Source organism: Schistocerca americana, chromosome 8 (genome assembly GCF_021461395.2).
Source record: "Schistocerca americana isolate TAMUIC-IGC-003095 chromosome 8, iqSchAmer2.1, whole genome shotgun sequence".
NCBI lineage: Eukaryota > Metazoa > Arthropoda > Insecta > Orthoptera > Acrididae > Schistocerca > Schistocerca americana.
In genome coordinates this window covers 56,381,242-56,398,083 of record NC_060126.1, presented here as the reverse complement: position 1 = coordinate 56,398,083, position 16,842 = coordinate 56,381,242, and the positions used below count along the sequence as shown (strand labels likewise).

Here is a 16,842-nt window from a genome sequence, read left to right as displayed (position 1 = left end):
GGAGAGAGAAAATAAAAAATAAAATAAATAAAAACACTAGCCACTATGCAAATTTTTTTCCCCTAATTTTCCTTCATTGGCTGATCATCAAGAAATCATCAAGTTGGTAATGGAGAGAAGTGTGGGATAGAGTGGCATACAATATAGCAGACTAAGGATTGACTGGAGAAAGGAGTTTCAGATGGGTCTAGGTTGCAGTTGACTGATCATCAAGGAATCGTCAATTTCGTAATGGAGGGAAGTATGGGGACAGTGGCAAAAATTATTATGTGTTCCATTACCACCAGTTTCTTAGTTTCTCATTGTGGATAATTCTTTCCTGTACACTGTTACTCTGATTCTTCCTATACCTATGGCTGTGCTGCCATGAGACACCACCTATTCCACTGTCATTTTAATACAAGCCTTATTGTCTCATTCATATTCTGCTTAACCAACCACATTGTCTCTCATAATTATTTCTCCATCAGTCTTGAAACAAATATTCACATGCCGTGTTTATGGATCACCTTGACGAATCCTTCATATCCATCCAACACCATTAACCCCCTTGTATTGCTCAGCATCATTAATGATGACTACATAAACAGGAGCCACAACAAGAGAAGCCTTTGCTCTGCTTCAATCTGCCCCCAAAAACTGCTTGATTAAGTGCTTATTATTCAATGAGCTAGTTACCTGGATATCAATTTCCTGTTCTGTGATGGCTCTCAAAAACACTTTGTCCATATAAAATATGACAGTTGACAGAAAAGTAATGCCTCCACCTTCGTAACTCATCAACAGTTGGCAGCATTGGTGTGCGGCAGGTACTGGCTTGTTCCGTAGCCTCTTCTCTACAGCTCCAGTTGGCGAGAAGCCTCAGCATTGAACGGCTGTGTTGTTACAGTGTAAAGTATGGAATCCTGCGCAAACAGTCGGTCAATGCGATTTAAGCAATGTGCAGTCATTGAATTCTTGAGAGCAGAAGGTGTCACCCAAAAGGAGATTCATCAGAGAATGAAAGCAGTTTATGGTGACTATGTTGATGTTAGTACTGTGCATCTTCATTCTCATAATGTGAGAGGAGTGCCTGGTAAATTTCAAGTCTGTGCACTTTCATTTCAGGGATCAGCATCCAGGGTACCCATCATGCAAAGATCTTCTGATAGCCAAGCAAAGCAATAATGTGACCCACATGTTCTAGGGAAATGCCAATTCTGCTTGCAGTTTTTCCCTGAGTGATACGACAATCATCCTGAATCAATCTGTCAACATTTTACTTGTGAAACTCTGTGGTTGCTGTCACAGGATGTCCAACTCTTATTTGTCATGCAGGGCGGATGTTCCTGCCGCAACATCTTTAAACTTGCTCACCCAATGACACATAGTATTCACATCAAATTGCTTTCATTCTCTGATGAATCTCCTTTGGGGTGACACCTTCTGCCGTCAAAAATTCAATGACTGCATGTTGCTTGAATCACATTGACCGACCGTCTGCACAGGGTTCCATACTTTACACTGTAAAAATACAACTGTTCAATGCTAAGGCTTCCTGTCAACTGGACCTGTAGAGAAGAGGCTACAAAACAAGCCAGTACCTGCCGCATACCAACGCTGCCAAATGTTGAAGAGTTACGAAGGTGGAGGCATTACTTTTCAGTCAACCCTCATATATCAACATCCACAATGAAGGTTATTTTATTTTAAACATCAGAAAGACCCTTTCCAGCAACCTTGGTACCTGTGGGTGCCAGATTTCTAGGCTAAAATTATTTAATTGGATAGATAAAAAATCTACTCACCAAGCGGCGCCAGAACACACACATAAAAGACTGTTGTGTTTGGCAATCTTTTGGAGCCAGTGGCTCCTTCTTCAGACAGAAGGGTGTAGAAAAAGCACTGGAGAGGTCTAGAAAAAGTGGTAGATTGAGAGAAAGTCAACCAGAACCATGGGTCAGAGGAGGCTTACCATACGGGATGAGAAGGAAAGACTGATTGTTGGGGATGGCATCGAACGAGATTTTCCGAAGCAGTCCCTAACAATCAGTCCCATTCTCATCCCATACAGCAAGTCTACCCTGACCCATGGTTCTGGGTGACTTTCCCAAAATCTACCCCTTTTCCTAGACCTCTCCAGTCCCTTTTTCCTTTGCCCTTCTTCCTTCCCCTTCAACTCTTCTGCATGAAGGAGCTACTAGCTCCGAGAGCTTGCCAATCACAACAGTCTTATGTGTGTGTTCTGCCACTGCTTGGTGAGTAGCTTTTTTATCTATCCAGTTAAATAATTTATTTTCATCATTAGATTTCTAGGGTAAGCTGTACAGCTATCCGTAATTAAACAACAACATAGCCACAGTGTCTGTATACAGATGGTATCATGTGCAACTAGTCCACAACAGTTCCCCTGCTTCAACAAGTGTTTCATTTCTCTGTCCTTCCCCTGTCTCCATAACAATAGTTCATTTAACCTAGACAGGTGGGAATGGTGCTCTCCAGCACATACTCTTTTCTGGCAATATCCCTTCCCCCAAATCTTTACTAGGCTCATGTGTACCACCCCAGTTTCTCATGGATTAGATGTACAGACTCTTTACATCCAGTATTTGAGAATAAGAACACTTAGCAAATTCTAGCAAATGTTACACATAATTTCAAAACTTTTTCTCACTTACATGCTTAATGTCAAGTCAACACGTTAACTAATTTGTAAAGTTATCAGAAGATCAAAGCTATTTAATACGTGGGAGTTCAATACTTGAACGAAGCCGGGGTTTATTAGTAGAAAACTAAGCCACAAAGACAGGTTGTGCATCTACCACTGCATGTCATGTTGCAGATTTTCAGCAATTAATATGTTCCATCACTTCATTATTAAATTTGTTACTCAGGAACAATTTTGCAGACGTTCTTACATTGTAAATTACTTAGTATTCTCACCAATAGCTAATAACATTATGTTTTGTGATATTTGCTTTTCTCTGACACAGACTTTTTGCAACATTAGGGGCTACTTATATTTACAATGAAAAATTTGCCATTTACAATAAGCTCCAACAATTGGAAAAAAAAATATTCATATTCAGTTAGTATTGTTTTAATATTATAATGGTTCATTTGTATGCCACTGAACAATGACATACCCAGTAACTGCACATTTTTACCTTACATTATAAACATTCACATTGTAATTATATTAGGATTAAAGGATACCACTCACTGAAAAGGAGAAGTTGTGTTGTCAATCGGCATACACAAAAGAAAGAAAACTTTTACACTAGCTCATCAAAGACAAGTTTTTTTTCCCCCTTTTGTGCATGCCTATCGATAACTCAATGCTTCCACTTTTCAGTGTGTGGGTCTCCTTGAGTCGTAAAGTATTTACATGCTACAACATTTATAATGTTCAAACAGTCGAAAATCCAGGATGGAACAATGACAATTTATAATGTTCACATTTACATAAAGGAAATTAAAAGCAGGAAATGTTCCTCTCTTTTATACCAAAAGAGTTATCCCACTACCCACCAGCCCATTAAAATATCAAAATTCCAAAGAGACAAGCTTTTCATTATGAAGAATGGATGTACCATGTATTTTACTAGTACAAAGTATAATACTAAACATTATTACCTAAGAGAGTCAATTACATTTCACCCTTCACCAATGACATAAGTGGCACGTTGAAGTGGTATGTATGCATAAGTCAGTCATATAGAATCATCATAGTAAACTGGGTCAACGTGGAGGTAACCATGACTGGACTATGAATGAAGTTGCCTAATTTGTTGATGTATCAATGTGTCTGCAAGGAATGCAGGTCCATCTCAACCAGTTTCTGAGTAAACACTGCTGAGGGAACAGCTTGCAATGGGCATTTGAAGTCTGCTACCTGGCAGAGGGCTACTGCTCACAATGCCATGTAAAGCTGCACATGATCAGAAGACCAAACCATACATGAACTGTATAATAGGCATGTAGTGTGATTCAACAGGTCATGACTGTTGCCTCATTTCAAATGATGAAAGGTTCAGAGTGCAGTGACAGCCCAGTGAGGTATTTAATACATAGTATGCACATGGTGTACTTCAGACCAGAGTAGCGCACGTACTGCACAATGTTTTTAGTGAAAGAGCCTCCAAGGCACACATACAACCCATCTTTCCAACTTCATTTCTATTAGTACCATTCTCATACTTTCTAAATTATACGCTAATATGCCTTGGTTGACTGTTACTTCTAGGAGAAAGGATTGTAGTGGTAAAATCTGCAATTTATTTCCTTAGTAAATCTTATACTCTTCCGTGCAGCGAACACCAATCAGAAACTCCTGGACAGAAAATTGACCATGGCCTAAAGTAAATCTGCTGTGTAATGTAATGTTCTATCAGGAACTGTAAATAATATTTATATTAATGTAAAGAGAATGAGTGACTTTAAACCAAATACGGTCACCCAACCCCTACAGCGCAGTCCACTCCCTAATCAGAGATTTTCCTTCCAAATAAGTGGAAGTCTGTACCACTGAAATTTTTTTTTTAACTTCTACAGTTGAGTAAGGCATATGGAGAAATTGTTTAATAACATTTGCCCGTGTTTGTGTTAAGAGTGTTTCTTCCGTTTGTCATCTGCAATGATAGTTCATTTCTGCAGCCTTGTAATATAACTGAAATAATAACAGTCTCAATTATTAATGATATTTTCTTATTTTTCAGTCCTTGTCCAAGCAGAACTCTCGCTCAAGTCGGAGAGACTCTTCAGACAACGATGAACGAACCCCTGGTGAGGAGATTGTAGGTGCGTTTGGAGATAACGAAAAGTCGACTGCAGTTAGAGATCCACGTCTCACCCAGTCGTGTATCACCCAATGACAGTGGTGTTGGGGTTCCTTTTAGTGAACCCTACCATAGTATATGCATAGACATTAATCAGCTAGTCAGAAAAATCCTGTATTTTGCATGTATCAAATGTGTACATTTTTTTGTTTTTAGTTTTCATTTAAATACATTTTCATGTATATTTTGTTGATGCACTATTTTATTCATTTTATTGCACTTTACTTGCATGTCTGTTCTTTGTTCCAAGAAATGTGTGATGCACTCTAATACTATGTCCTATCTAGTAACACTAAGACAGTACACAAAGATAAACATGGCATTCTTCTGAAGCAATTGTGTTTATCCATATAGTATGCAGGAGATGTAGATAATAGATGGAAACTTGAAAAGTATGTAGTTACAAAGAAAAACATCATTACTCACAACAAAAAGAAAGCAACAGCCGAACAGACAACACAGCTTTTCTGTAGGACTTTTTTTTTCTTCATACTTTTCAGCAGAAAAAAAAAATGGTGGTCTATAGAGTAGTTTTCTCTTAAGTCATTATTTCAGACTGTGGGTTCATAACAGTATTCCATTCCAGTCTTTTTTAAGTTATGTGAACACATTCTTTCATTTGCTCTGTTAACAAATTCTGAGTGACTCCTCAGGAACTTTTCATCAGTTACATTTTATACTCAAATAACTTCTGAAATCATACCTGAGCACTCATTGTCATGTTTGGCACAAACATATGTAGACTGATATGTAATCTTTTCAGTCTGTAACTTTCCATATTCACGGCAGAGAGAACCTTGCTGTACTGAGGTTCTTGTGGAACAGCTATTTCTCAACAAAAGAGCAACCTCAAGATACTGCTACTTTGCATTTTGTGTGTTTCTTAATTCAGTGTTTGGAGTGAGTTTTCCATCCCTTCAGTGCTTATACGTTAACCTGTTGTTTGAATTTTCTGTTTCTTGGGTACTGATATGTTACTGAGTTAATGGAAACAATGAAGTATAATGGTTATCAGAGGAGATGAATCTCCAAAAGTTAATGCTCATCAGAGAAGAGGAATGTACGTGAAATTGTTTTGCTCAAGGCACTAATGTGCACTTTTACCACTCCCTCCCATCCCCCCCCCCCCCCCCCCCCCCACTCCTCTCTCTCAACACACACACACACACACACATATACACACGTGGCTAAGGCATCAACATGAATTCACAGTAATGCTTCTTAAACCACTGTAGCTTTATTTTGGCCTTCTCCGATGAACAATTATACTGCAGGAAGATACCATCACTATAGCAGGAGACATAAAGCATGTTGGGATGCAGGTAGTTTGCAACAATTTTCACGTAGTCCTCAGCTGCCACGGCATCTTTGATTCCTGCTACAGGTCAAAGGGAAGCTCAAATGAATGCCCCCTCATAGTATAATACTGTGCCCACCAGCCTGTTTGCCTGGATGATACCTTAACTAGTCATGAGCATCAACCTGGTGTACCAAGACATACGATTCAATTGATCTGCAATCTAATCTCGATGATCCCATGCTGACTGCAGTTATAACTGATAATGCTGTTGGGTGAATGTGGGAACACTTACAGGTCTTTTGCTACAGAGCCATCTGATCGACAATGTGCACTGAGTGCGTGCTCCAAAACACTTGTGCTGTCTTGTCAGGTCTGCCATAGATAGCCACTACCCTGCTTTACAGAGTGGCGGAGCCTCCAAGCACCACATTCTGTGACAAGGAATTGATACCAAACATCATGTTGCCTACTCGTGGTTTCACTGTTCTTTTACCACTTTCTGAAACTTCTCGTTGCAGTAGCACCCAAACTGCCAAACAGCTACTCCGTTTCTGAGATGCTCATTCAATGGTGGCAGGCTGTAAGAATTTGCCCTTTGACGAAGGTGCTCAGGCGAGTGGTGCTTATCATCACTATAAGGATAGCCCATTTGTCTATGCTCTGCCTACATACTTTCTTTACATCAGGTACCGATAATCTAGCATTCAGTTTGGTGGGCAGTGGTCGCGATGTTTTGGTTGATCAGTATGTACATACACTCACATTTCAGCTTCAAAGCACCAGCACGCACCAACAGCAAATTAACTTTTTGAATGAATTTCATAGCAAAAAGAATATTAGTGGGTCTACTTCAGTCTTAAAGCCTGAAACAGATAGTGTACTTTCCAATGATGTGTTCATGGATTCTTGTCTAATTATAGGTCACACTGAAAAAATATATTGGCCTATAATATTACGATGCAAAAATATTAACACAGACTCTGTTTCAGATCTACTGCTCTTCATGGTGAATCACCTAAAACATGCACTGCAAATATTGCAAAAATGGGAAGTGCTATTGATGTGCAGTTTTTACAGAATGGATTGATAATCAGGGGCTCATACTGTTAGGCTATATAGATTGTAACCACACTTAGAAAGTGTATTTTCTGTATAAAAATACACTATTTTAAATGTAGCAATGCCTATTGACATTAACAGACGAAAAGTTGGGTAAATCAGAATGTGAGTGATGTTTGTTGCAAGATTCTCAGGTGTCATTTATGAGAAACCATATTTTGAAAAGTTTCCACACCTGTACTTATATAAGCCATTCAACCTGCATAGTTGCTAGGTACAATGTTGTTATGTTTGCTTACAGTTTGCTTGAGTGTTCCTTTAGAGCATTGCGACTTGGTAGTCAGTTATTTGTGACAGTCCAAGTAGTAGATCATGCGTGGACAATGGGATTTATCAAAGCAGAAAAAACCAAGATGCTCATGGTGTATGGACAATTTATAAATAATGCAGTTCATTCTTGTACAGTGTATGTGGCATGATATCCCAGTAAACGTCAAACATCTTGTCAATTATTTATCAATCTCTACAATTAGTTATGTGAGAGTAGTAGTTTAACATCTAGACAATGTAACAGAAGAAAACAAGTGATGACAGAAGAGCGGGAAATTAACAGTCTTGCTGCTTTTGCAGTTGATCTGCACATTAGTTCCTGCGCAATTGTACAAGGCAGTGCCATGAGTCAAGCAAGTGTCCTACACACTCCCCATTGACATAGGTGCCATCCGTATCACATTCTCTTCATCACGAGCTGTATATAAACAATTATGAGAGGTGTGTAAACTATTGTACATGGCCATTAAGACAAGATACTCCAGATGTATATTGTTTAGTGATGAAGCCACATTTGCTAATAATGGCCTAGTAAACTGCCTAAACGTGCACTGTTGGTCAGTTGACAGTTCCCATTGGCTTTGTTGGGTGGACTGCCGGCATCCGTGGAGTCTAAACATGTGGTGTGGGATAGTGAACCATCTCCTCACAGGCTTCTTCTTCATAGAAAGAACACTGAGCATGCACAAGTATTGCAGCCTCCTAACAGACCATCTCATCTGGAGGCTAAGTTGTTCCTCTACTAATTAGGAGGAACCTGTGGTATCAACATGATGGCTGTCTAGCCCATAGTGCACAAAGTACTACAGCGTGTCTTTACAAATTGTTTCCAAATCACTGGATTGGATGCAAAGCACCTGCACCTTGGCCAGCCCGTTCCCCAGATTTGGTGCCTGCAGACTTTTTTCAGTGGGGAAAGCTGAAGATGCTGTTTACAAGAATATACCAACTACATTCGATGATATGCAAGAACGCATTACTGCAGCCTGCTTGGACATCTCCACTGAAATGCTAGGATGTGTTCCGTACCAGATGGAAACATGTATTGTCGCTGCCAGTGCTCAATTTGAATACAACTTGTGATGGTCAGTTGTTTTGTTACAGGCTAGAATCCACATAACTGCCGTTGTTTTTTAGAGTGTGTTACCACTGGTATTGTATAAGTGTCATTGTGGGAACTTTTAGAAGTTTGCTATCTCATATAAATGTCTCATACTAGAATCCTGCAACAAACACCACTGACATTCTAATTTACCCTACTTCTAGTTTGTTAGTGTTGATGGGCATTGTTCTGTTTAAAGAAGTGTATGTTTGTAAATTTGAAGGGGTTCACTGCTGCTAGCTGCAGTGGGACATTACATGGAATCAGCAGTAATGAGTGAAAATGTGTACCAAACTGGGTTTCGAACCCTGTATCTCCTGCTTACTAGGGAGATGTGTTAATCACTGTGCCATCCAGGACACAACATTATCAAAACTGCAGGGATCACCTAAGTTCACCACATGGCCAATCCACATTCCCACCGAGAGCCACCTATCTGCAGTCCCTGTCCATTTTACTCATGTTCTCTACTCAGATTCCCACAGGAGTTCAGACATATTTGTGCTCCAGACATATTCAAAAGAACAGACACCACACACTCATATAATTCATATGCCTAGCTGGGGCACAAAAACATCCAACAACCAGAGGAATCTCAAGAGTAGGGAACAGGAGTAAAATGGCAAGGGACTGCAGATAGTTGGCGTCCAATGGGAACGTGGATAGGCCTTGAGGCGTGCCAAAATAGTCTGCACAGTTGTGATAACGCTGTGTCCTGGATTGTGCAGTGGTTAACACACCTGCCTAACAAACAGGAGACCCCTGGGTTCAAATCCTGGTCCAGTACACGTTTGTACTTGTCATCACTGATTCTGTGTACTGTCCAGCTGCATCTGACAGCAGTGATCCCCTTCAATATACATTAAATGTTTCACAGCTGAGGATGCTGCATGGTGTCTGTTCTTTCAGACATGTCCGAAAGAACAGACACCACATATTCATATAAAAGTGTATGTTTGCACAAAAAATACTGCTTCTCAGTAGTTTTACAATCTGTTGATTGGCTAGCAATACAAGCCCCTGACTACCATTCTATTCTGTGAAAACCACACATTAGTAGCACTTTCCATTTCCGCAATATTTGCAGTGCAGTTTTCATATAGCCACTACTATCAATACCCTAACTACCTAGGAAAAGAGCTCTAACATTACTCAAAATTTTAAAAATCATGCTACATTCATCCAGTCACCACATATACTGGATGGCAACCTATGGCAAAATATACAAATGCTGTCTTATCAGTAAATGAAATAACTGAATTAAAATATGGCTCAGTGAAGGTGTTTGCTATGAGCAAAGGGCACTGTTGGGTTCTCTTACTAGAGGAGCACTTCATGTATCCCTATACGGAACCTCTCTTTGGTTGGAGAGAAGTACACCATGCCCATTATTTTGATTTGACATTCTACAGCCTATCGTCAGTCACTCCTACTAACATGTAGCACATCATCCCGAAGATGATGCCAAAGCTTATGCTGTGCTATAGATTTAAATGACGTGCCTCCTGAGCTGTTTTTTTTCCTGAGTCCCATGGGACCTGCTTCCAGTCAGAATGGCACAGTTTTCCCAAGTCTCTGAAATATGAAAAGGATGTCCTGGGTACTTGGGACTGACTTCTCTACTGGGTAGAGTTGTTGGATTGCTTGCAACATTCAACAAAACAGAGTAAATGAGGAATTCTCATCTGTGATTACATCTCATCTGCTCCAGTGCCCTCTGCATTGCATAAACCTCAGCATAAAAACACTATGTATTTGTTTTGTCAGAATATCCTGAGGGCATACTGGGGTAAAATTATGTAGCTACCAATTGTGTCTCCCTGCTTGGACTCATCACTATACACTCCCTGATAACTCAAGTACTCCTTAAAATGTAATTTGGAGTATAGAACATTTTATATTGTGTCAAATCTAGAATCAACATGGACCTTATCAATGATCAAGGTGGAAATTTTAATTCAGCCTCATGTCAGGACAGTGGTTGCTCACAGCCCCACTGTGGTCAGATGGTGCATCAATGTAACTCCAAACAAGTGCCTGGCTCACTAGCAGCTAAACATTTTCCACAAAAATGCAGTTAATAGCACATAAATTTGGTGACTGCTTATGTTTTCTCATCTTGCAGGCATTTAACACCATGAGTAGTTTCCATCCAATGCCTATTGGCTGCTACCCAGGCTCTGCATGTAGGCTCGGTATAGGGCAGGTCCTATAAGCCACAGTAGGTAATCTGATCTCCTCATGCTGCACTCTGTGGTGTGTTTTTAAGATAGAGAGGTTGCAGCAAACCATGTATAATATACTGGATGATATACAGAGTGGTCCATAGATGTGAAATCACTCTTCTAAAACAAAAAAAACAAAAAAAAAAAAGAAATTGAAGTCAGTATGAGATGTGATGCTTGCTTACCAACACAGTAGCTTTAGTGTCCTATGGTGATTTGGATTCCCCACACAGCCTGTGCCAGCAGGAAGAACACTTGAGAGATACTCAGGATCCAGGTGGGAGCTGCAGATTGCATCCACAGGAGACACAGCAACTGCAGCGAGCATGTGAGCTGGCACCACCCTCTCACAAGTGTTTACCGCTAAATAACACAGCCCAGCTATTGCTAGCCATTATCTCACTAGTAACTGGAGTCTTTTAGTTAAGTGCCATTACAGTTTAGACCATATCTGATGTACCTATGACATTTGGATTGCACTCTGAAATGTTGTACACACTTAAGATGACTTTGCTATGCTCTGGACTTGTTGTGGTTATTTGTTCACTTCATAACTCTGCTGTCATTTACCTCTGAAACCACTTGTTTTGTTCTACTGGTCTCTACATTACCATCAGCTCTGTGACTTGTTGTAAACTGTGTTCAACCCATGCAGTGTGGGTTAGAAGAGTAGCCATTTTGGAAGCTGCTATGTTTAATGAAACTCAAAATTTTCAATTGGAAAGGGTCATGTGACATGTCACACAGATATAGTATTACATGAGAAAAATAGTGCTGTCTTCCATTTCAGCATTATTTTATTCATCCTCGAATTATGTCACATTTATTAAGAACGAGGCAAATGCTGGTGATAAAACACAAAAGGCTACAGAATGTGTTTGACATTTTGTCCGGCATGCTATAAGGTTGTTACTATCCACTTTAGCCATTCCACTCAGATGTCAACCAACATATACACCAAATGCAAGCACAGATGGCGACAATCTGCTTCCTGAGATGTGCGAGGTTTCTGATCTTAACCACATACACAAATTCCTTCACAGATATAAATATAATGGACATAAATTTGGGTAACGTGGTGGCCTCAATGACCTCACTATCTCCACAGCAACTGGACAGCTAGTCCATAATGAGATGGGGCTCTATCGTCCTCAAAGGAAGATGAAAATTTCTCTTCTTCAGACAGCAGCACATCTTTGTCTAACAAATGCAAATAGTGGTTTGCTGCTCTCTAAATGAAGGCCCATCAATATGAGAAACTCACATTCCAACCAGACCATCAACTCTGATGTGCCAAGTACCTTTGATGGATCCGTCCAGTGAGGCTTGACATCTGACCCATACCTTTGATTTTGGTTATTTACCTCTCTGTTAACACAAAAATTAGATTCATCTGTAAACAGTTTGTCATAGGGCAAACAACATTTTATGTCCAGGTTGTGTGTCACCCATTCCAAGAACCGAATCTGATAATCTGGGTCATCTTTGATGAGAAGTTGTAACACGGGCAAACTTCTTACTAGCGGTGTGCTGCACAGCAGACCCTATTTTTCTGTGAGATGTGGCAAGTACTGTTTCATTTGTAAACGTTTTGAGTCATTGAGGTTTTGGTTTCTTCTGTACCAGAGCCAGTTTCATGGGATTTCATGAGAAATTTCACTACCACAAATTGCTTGAGACCCTCTGCAATAACATGTGTATTACTCTCTCCTGATATCAGGATGATCTCAGCATATTCAGTTCATCTTAATGTCATCGGCTTTTACATCAGCAGCATCAGCCATAAGGAAGAAACATTAGCCATAATTCAAGGGTGAATAAAGCTATACGCAAAAATGAAAGGCACCATTGTTTTCCTCATGCAGTTCTCTCTCTGTTTGGTATGTCACACGACGCTCTTTCCATTTGAAAATTACAAATTGCATACGGTGCAGTGGCAATCAAAATAGCTGCCATGTAAGTAACATAGCCTCACAGGTTTTCCCACTCCCCAATCTCATACTATGCAGCTTTAAATTTCTGTTCATCCACCTGTTTTTACTGTAGTGGGGTGGTGCCACACACATGGACAATTATGTGCTGTTGATCACTGTAGCAAACAGGGCAATTTAAAACATATCCCTGAGGATTACATTCTCATTTTACCCAAGATATGATTGCTGACTATGTGAAAAATAGTGCTTTTTGAGAAAGGTCCTCACTTAATTAAGGAGACAGTCATTGAATCCCCATTTATGCAGCTGAAGTATGATCCTGAGCCTCCAAGTAGTATTGTACATTGTGAATCTCAAAAAGGTGATTTGATATATAGACACCTCCAGGACTGTAAGATTACCAATAGTGTATCTGTGCTTCCTGTGTATGCAACTGAACCAAGTCCCAGGTCAGATGATTGTTGACCATGCACTTTACAGTCCTTCAAAAGCAGGCTACACCACAGTAGCCATTTGGATGCAGCTGGGAGAGGATAGGACAGCTTGTCTCCATCAGATATGATATTGCCCCTCACTCCAAAAGTTGTTAAAAAAGTTAGAGATTTCCTTGGATACCAGACACAGCTGTTTCAACGTCATAACGAACTGTATTTAGTCCTAGTTGCTGTGAGAGGCAGTTAAAACAGCGTGAAGTTCTGACACAAAGAGTGGCTTCCTGTAAACCTTATTATTTGGAGACTCAAAATTAATTTTTTTCTTCTCTGTGCATACATTAATGAACCAAAACATAATTACCACTGCCCATAGTGAGACTGAATACTGTGGGATTACAGGCACATGCTGTGGTAATGGAAGTATACAAATTGAGCAGAGATGACTGGTGAATCATTTTAGGGATGATACAGGCATCAAATGAGAAAATCCACTGACAAAAAAAGCTTTGACAAAGGGCTGTTTGTTATTTCCTGGGAACAAGCATTTCAGAAAAGATGAAGCTGATTATTGTTGCTCTTCATGGGTGAGGGGCCAGATTTCAATGTTCTGAGATATATTTTGACGACTGAACTGCCCACCATCTTCATTTGAGATTCCATGTGTACAATCAGCAATTGTTTGTATACTGCTCATAGTAGCTGAAGAAAGGTGAAACCACAAGTAGGTGAAAAGATGTCAGATGAACCGACCTCATAAAAAAAAAATGGCCATAGGCTTATACACACTATAACTTAAGATAGGAAGATCTGATGACAGAAGATGAAGACACACGTGTTTAGACAAACACTCTTTCAGCACACACTGTTGAACATAGGAAGCCACAGCAGGTGACCCCAATTTGTTGCCATCATCAGTTAAAATTGCAGCAGGCATGGAATCATTAAGACTGCGTCACATATCAATGGAAGTGTTTCGTCTGGTCAGACGAACCACATTTCCTGTTACCATAAGTCGATGATCGTACCTGTATATGCCATCATCCAAGTGAGCTGCTGCTTGAAACTTGCACTACACTGCAAATGCAACTTGTGGGGAAAGAGGGTGATGGGGGGGAGGGGCAGGAGGGGGGAGGGTGCTGTATTAAGCTATGGGGACATTCACCTAGCCTTCCATGGGACCTGTGGTAGTAATCAAAGCTGTCGTCACATTATTGCAGACCATTCTTTCATATGTCATATCTTCTCCAATGGCAATAACATCTTTCAGCAGTTTAACTGTCAGTGTTACAAGGCCACAGTTGTGCTCAGCTCAGAACCCCTGGGTTTGTCAAAAATTATTCCCAGTTTACTAGCACACATTGCTTACTGAATGCTACAGAACCAGCTAGTATTATTCCCAATCATGCCATTAGCAATGTAACTAAACTACCTGTGAATCATTCCAGAACAGTACCAACACCTATTTAAACATATCAAAACCCAGAAGAATCATCTTACATGTGGACCTATACGATAATGTGGAAAGAGAAGCAGCCCACACTTAACATCATAGAAAGAAAAAAACAATGGCACCAGTATCAAAGTCATTATCATCAGGCATAATGTATTATGAGCATAGCATATTCATCACATACCTGATAATCATCTACCAAAACATATAGCATGACTCCAGCAAAAGCATACAGGGTGCTAAAAAGAGTGTGCAATATTTTGAGAGGTACTAATACTCACCAAAACAACAAAGCAAGTCTAGTATACATGGGCTCTAAAAGCTTACCTTAAGAGCTATGAATACTTGCTCAATAAAATAGATGTGTTCCCCAATAATTGAAGAGGAACAAGTGTTTATATCTCTTAAGGTATGCCTTTTAGAGCCCATGTTTACTCAACATTTTTTACTTGATTTTGTCCACACTACCTCCTGTCAAAATATGGAAAGCAAAGAGTGTGCAGCAGAAGAGATCTGTTTCATAAAAGATGAACAAGTGCCCATGGCTCTTAAGTATGCATTTAGACCCATGTTTACTAGACTTTCTTTCTTGTTTTACCATCTCTCAAAATATTGGGCACTTTTATTTTTAACACCCTGTGTATTGCAACTGGAATGTAAAACAAATACCTGAAGTACTGTCAGGATATGAAAAATATTTGGGATGCTCTGATACTGTATTCAGTGAACCAACAGGGAGATAAGTTTGCCTGTGAATTAGTGTGCAATGCAAAGTAAAATCCGTAAGACATATAAATAGCAAAAAGAATGTGTATTTGCTATGAGGAGTATAATTCACAACTGTTGCAATGTCAGCTAACAATGAGGAAAATTCTGTTTTTTAAGAATAAGATTCTACTGTAAGAAATCATATGTTCCTATTGTGAATACATTTATCTTGGCACCCTGTCATGAATTGGATGAATAGGTTTGGAATAATCTGTATAACAATTAATGGCACTCAATCACAGTCATTCCAAAGTAATAGGTTTATATAGCTATTCCCAGCACCTTAAAATCATAAAGAGAAACATATCCTAAAATATTATACTTTATAGTTTCACTGTTTACTCTTGTAGAGATGCATGAGTTTCTACATCCACCCTATCAAAACATTATAATGAATATTTGCTTGAAGCCACTAAAAAGAAGAATAGCTGAAAATGTACAACATGTTTCATGATGCATGTTAACACCATACGCACATTCAGTAATATTGAGCATAATGAACAACATCTTTCAAAATATTCATTACTTGGCACTAATGTAGTTTAAAGATACTATCATAGATGTCTTCTAGCATTATGTGATTATTTTGCACTTATTTTTGTAGACTCTCTGCGCAATGTTGCTGACCATACAGTAGACTCTGTAAGCGCCCTAATGATAACCTGAACAATACCAACAAAATTTATCAGATGAAAACAAGTACAAGCATAGTTCTTGGGGAGTCTTAAGCAAGCATTACCTTGTCCTTCACATGAACAAAAATGGTTATCAGTTGTTGAACTACACTGCAATTGGTTGCTGTGTTGTGTGAACTGTAGATTAAATCTGTAGGATACAGCTTTTGCAATTTTCTGATGGTAAATTTTGTGAACAAGTGTAGACAATTCAGAGAGACATGATAGCAATACACTCAAACAAGAGTCCACTTAACAGCCAAGACTGGATAACTAATAGTGATTATTCCTCACAGTAGTTTCATGAAATTTCTCTCTCTCTTCTTTGCCCTGCCTCCCTTCGATTCCCTGTAACAGCTTTTCATCAGCACCATGTATAGGTGAAATGCTATGAAACAGATCTTGTTAATTTCACCTCTTGTTGTGCGCAGATAACTTAACAGGTTAAAATGAATGTAAGAAACTGCATTTCTTTAAGTGGAGGCTTTGAGTAGTGGATGGCATGTAACCAAGAACTGAAACATGACATTTCAGCCATCATTGTCATCATCTCTCTCTCATTATCTTTCAGAATCAGTCCATTTGGCTGACTAAAGGTTCTGCTACACTCCAATTCTGTTTCATTAGTCATAATAACTGTTTCATTCCAGCCTTTTCCCTGCTACAGCAACTGATAATTTATTTCTAACTCTGACTGTCTTTCATGAAATAGATGTGATCCCTAGAGTAAATGACTTATCTGATCATGA

General features: G+C 39.4%; 1 protein-coding gene across 1 annotated transcript in view; it reads left to right on the top strand.

Annotated features, from left to right (window-relative positions):
* Nucleotides 1-4,945, top strand: part of LOC124545526 — a 632,143-nt gene extending 627,198 nt beyond the window's left edge. Inside the window, exon 25 of the mRNA XM_047124474.1 lies at nucleotides 4,698-4,945. Within this exon, the coding sequence (XP_046980430.1) occupies nucleotides 4,698-4,853 (156 nt within the window). The 3' untranslated portion in view covers nucleotides 4,854-4,945. The remainder of the gene's footprint in view (nucleotides 1-4,697) is intronic.
* Nucleotides 4,946-16,842: the final 11,897 nt, after the last annotated feature.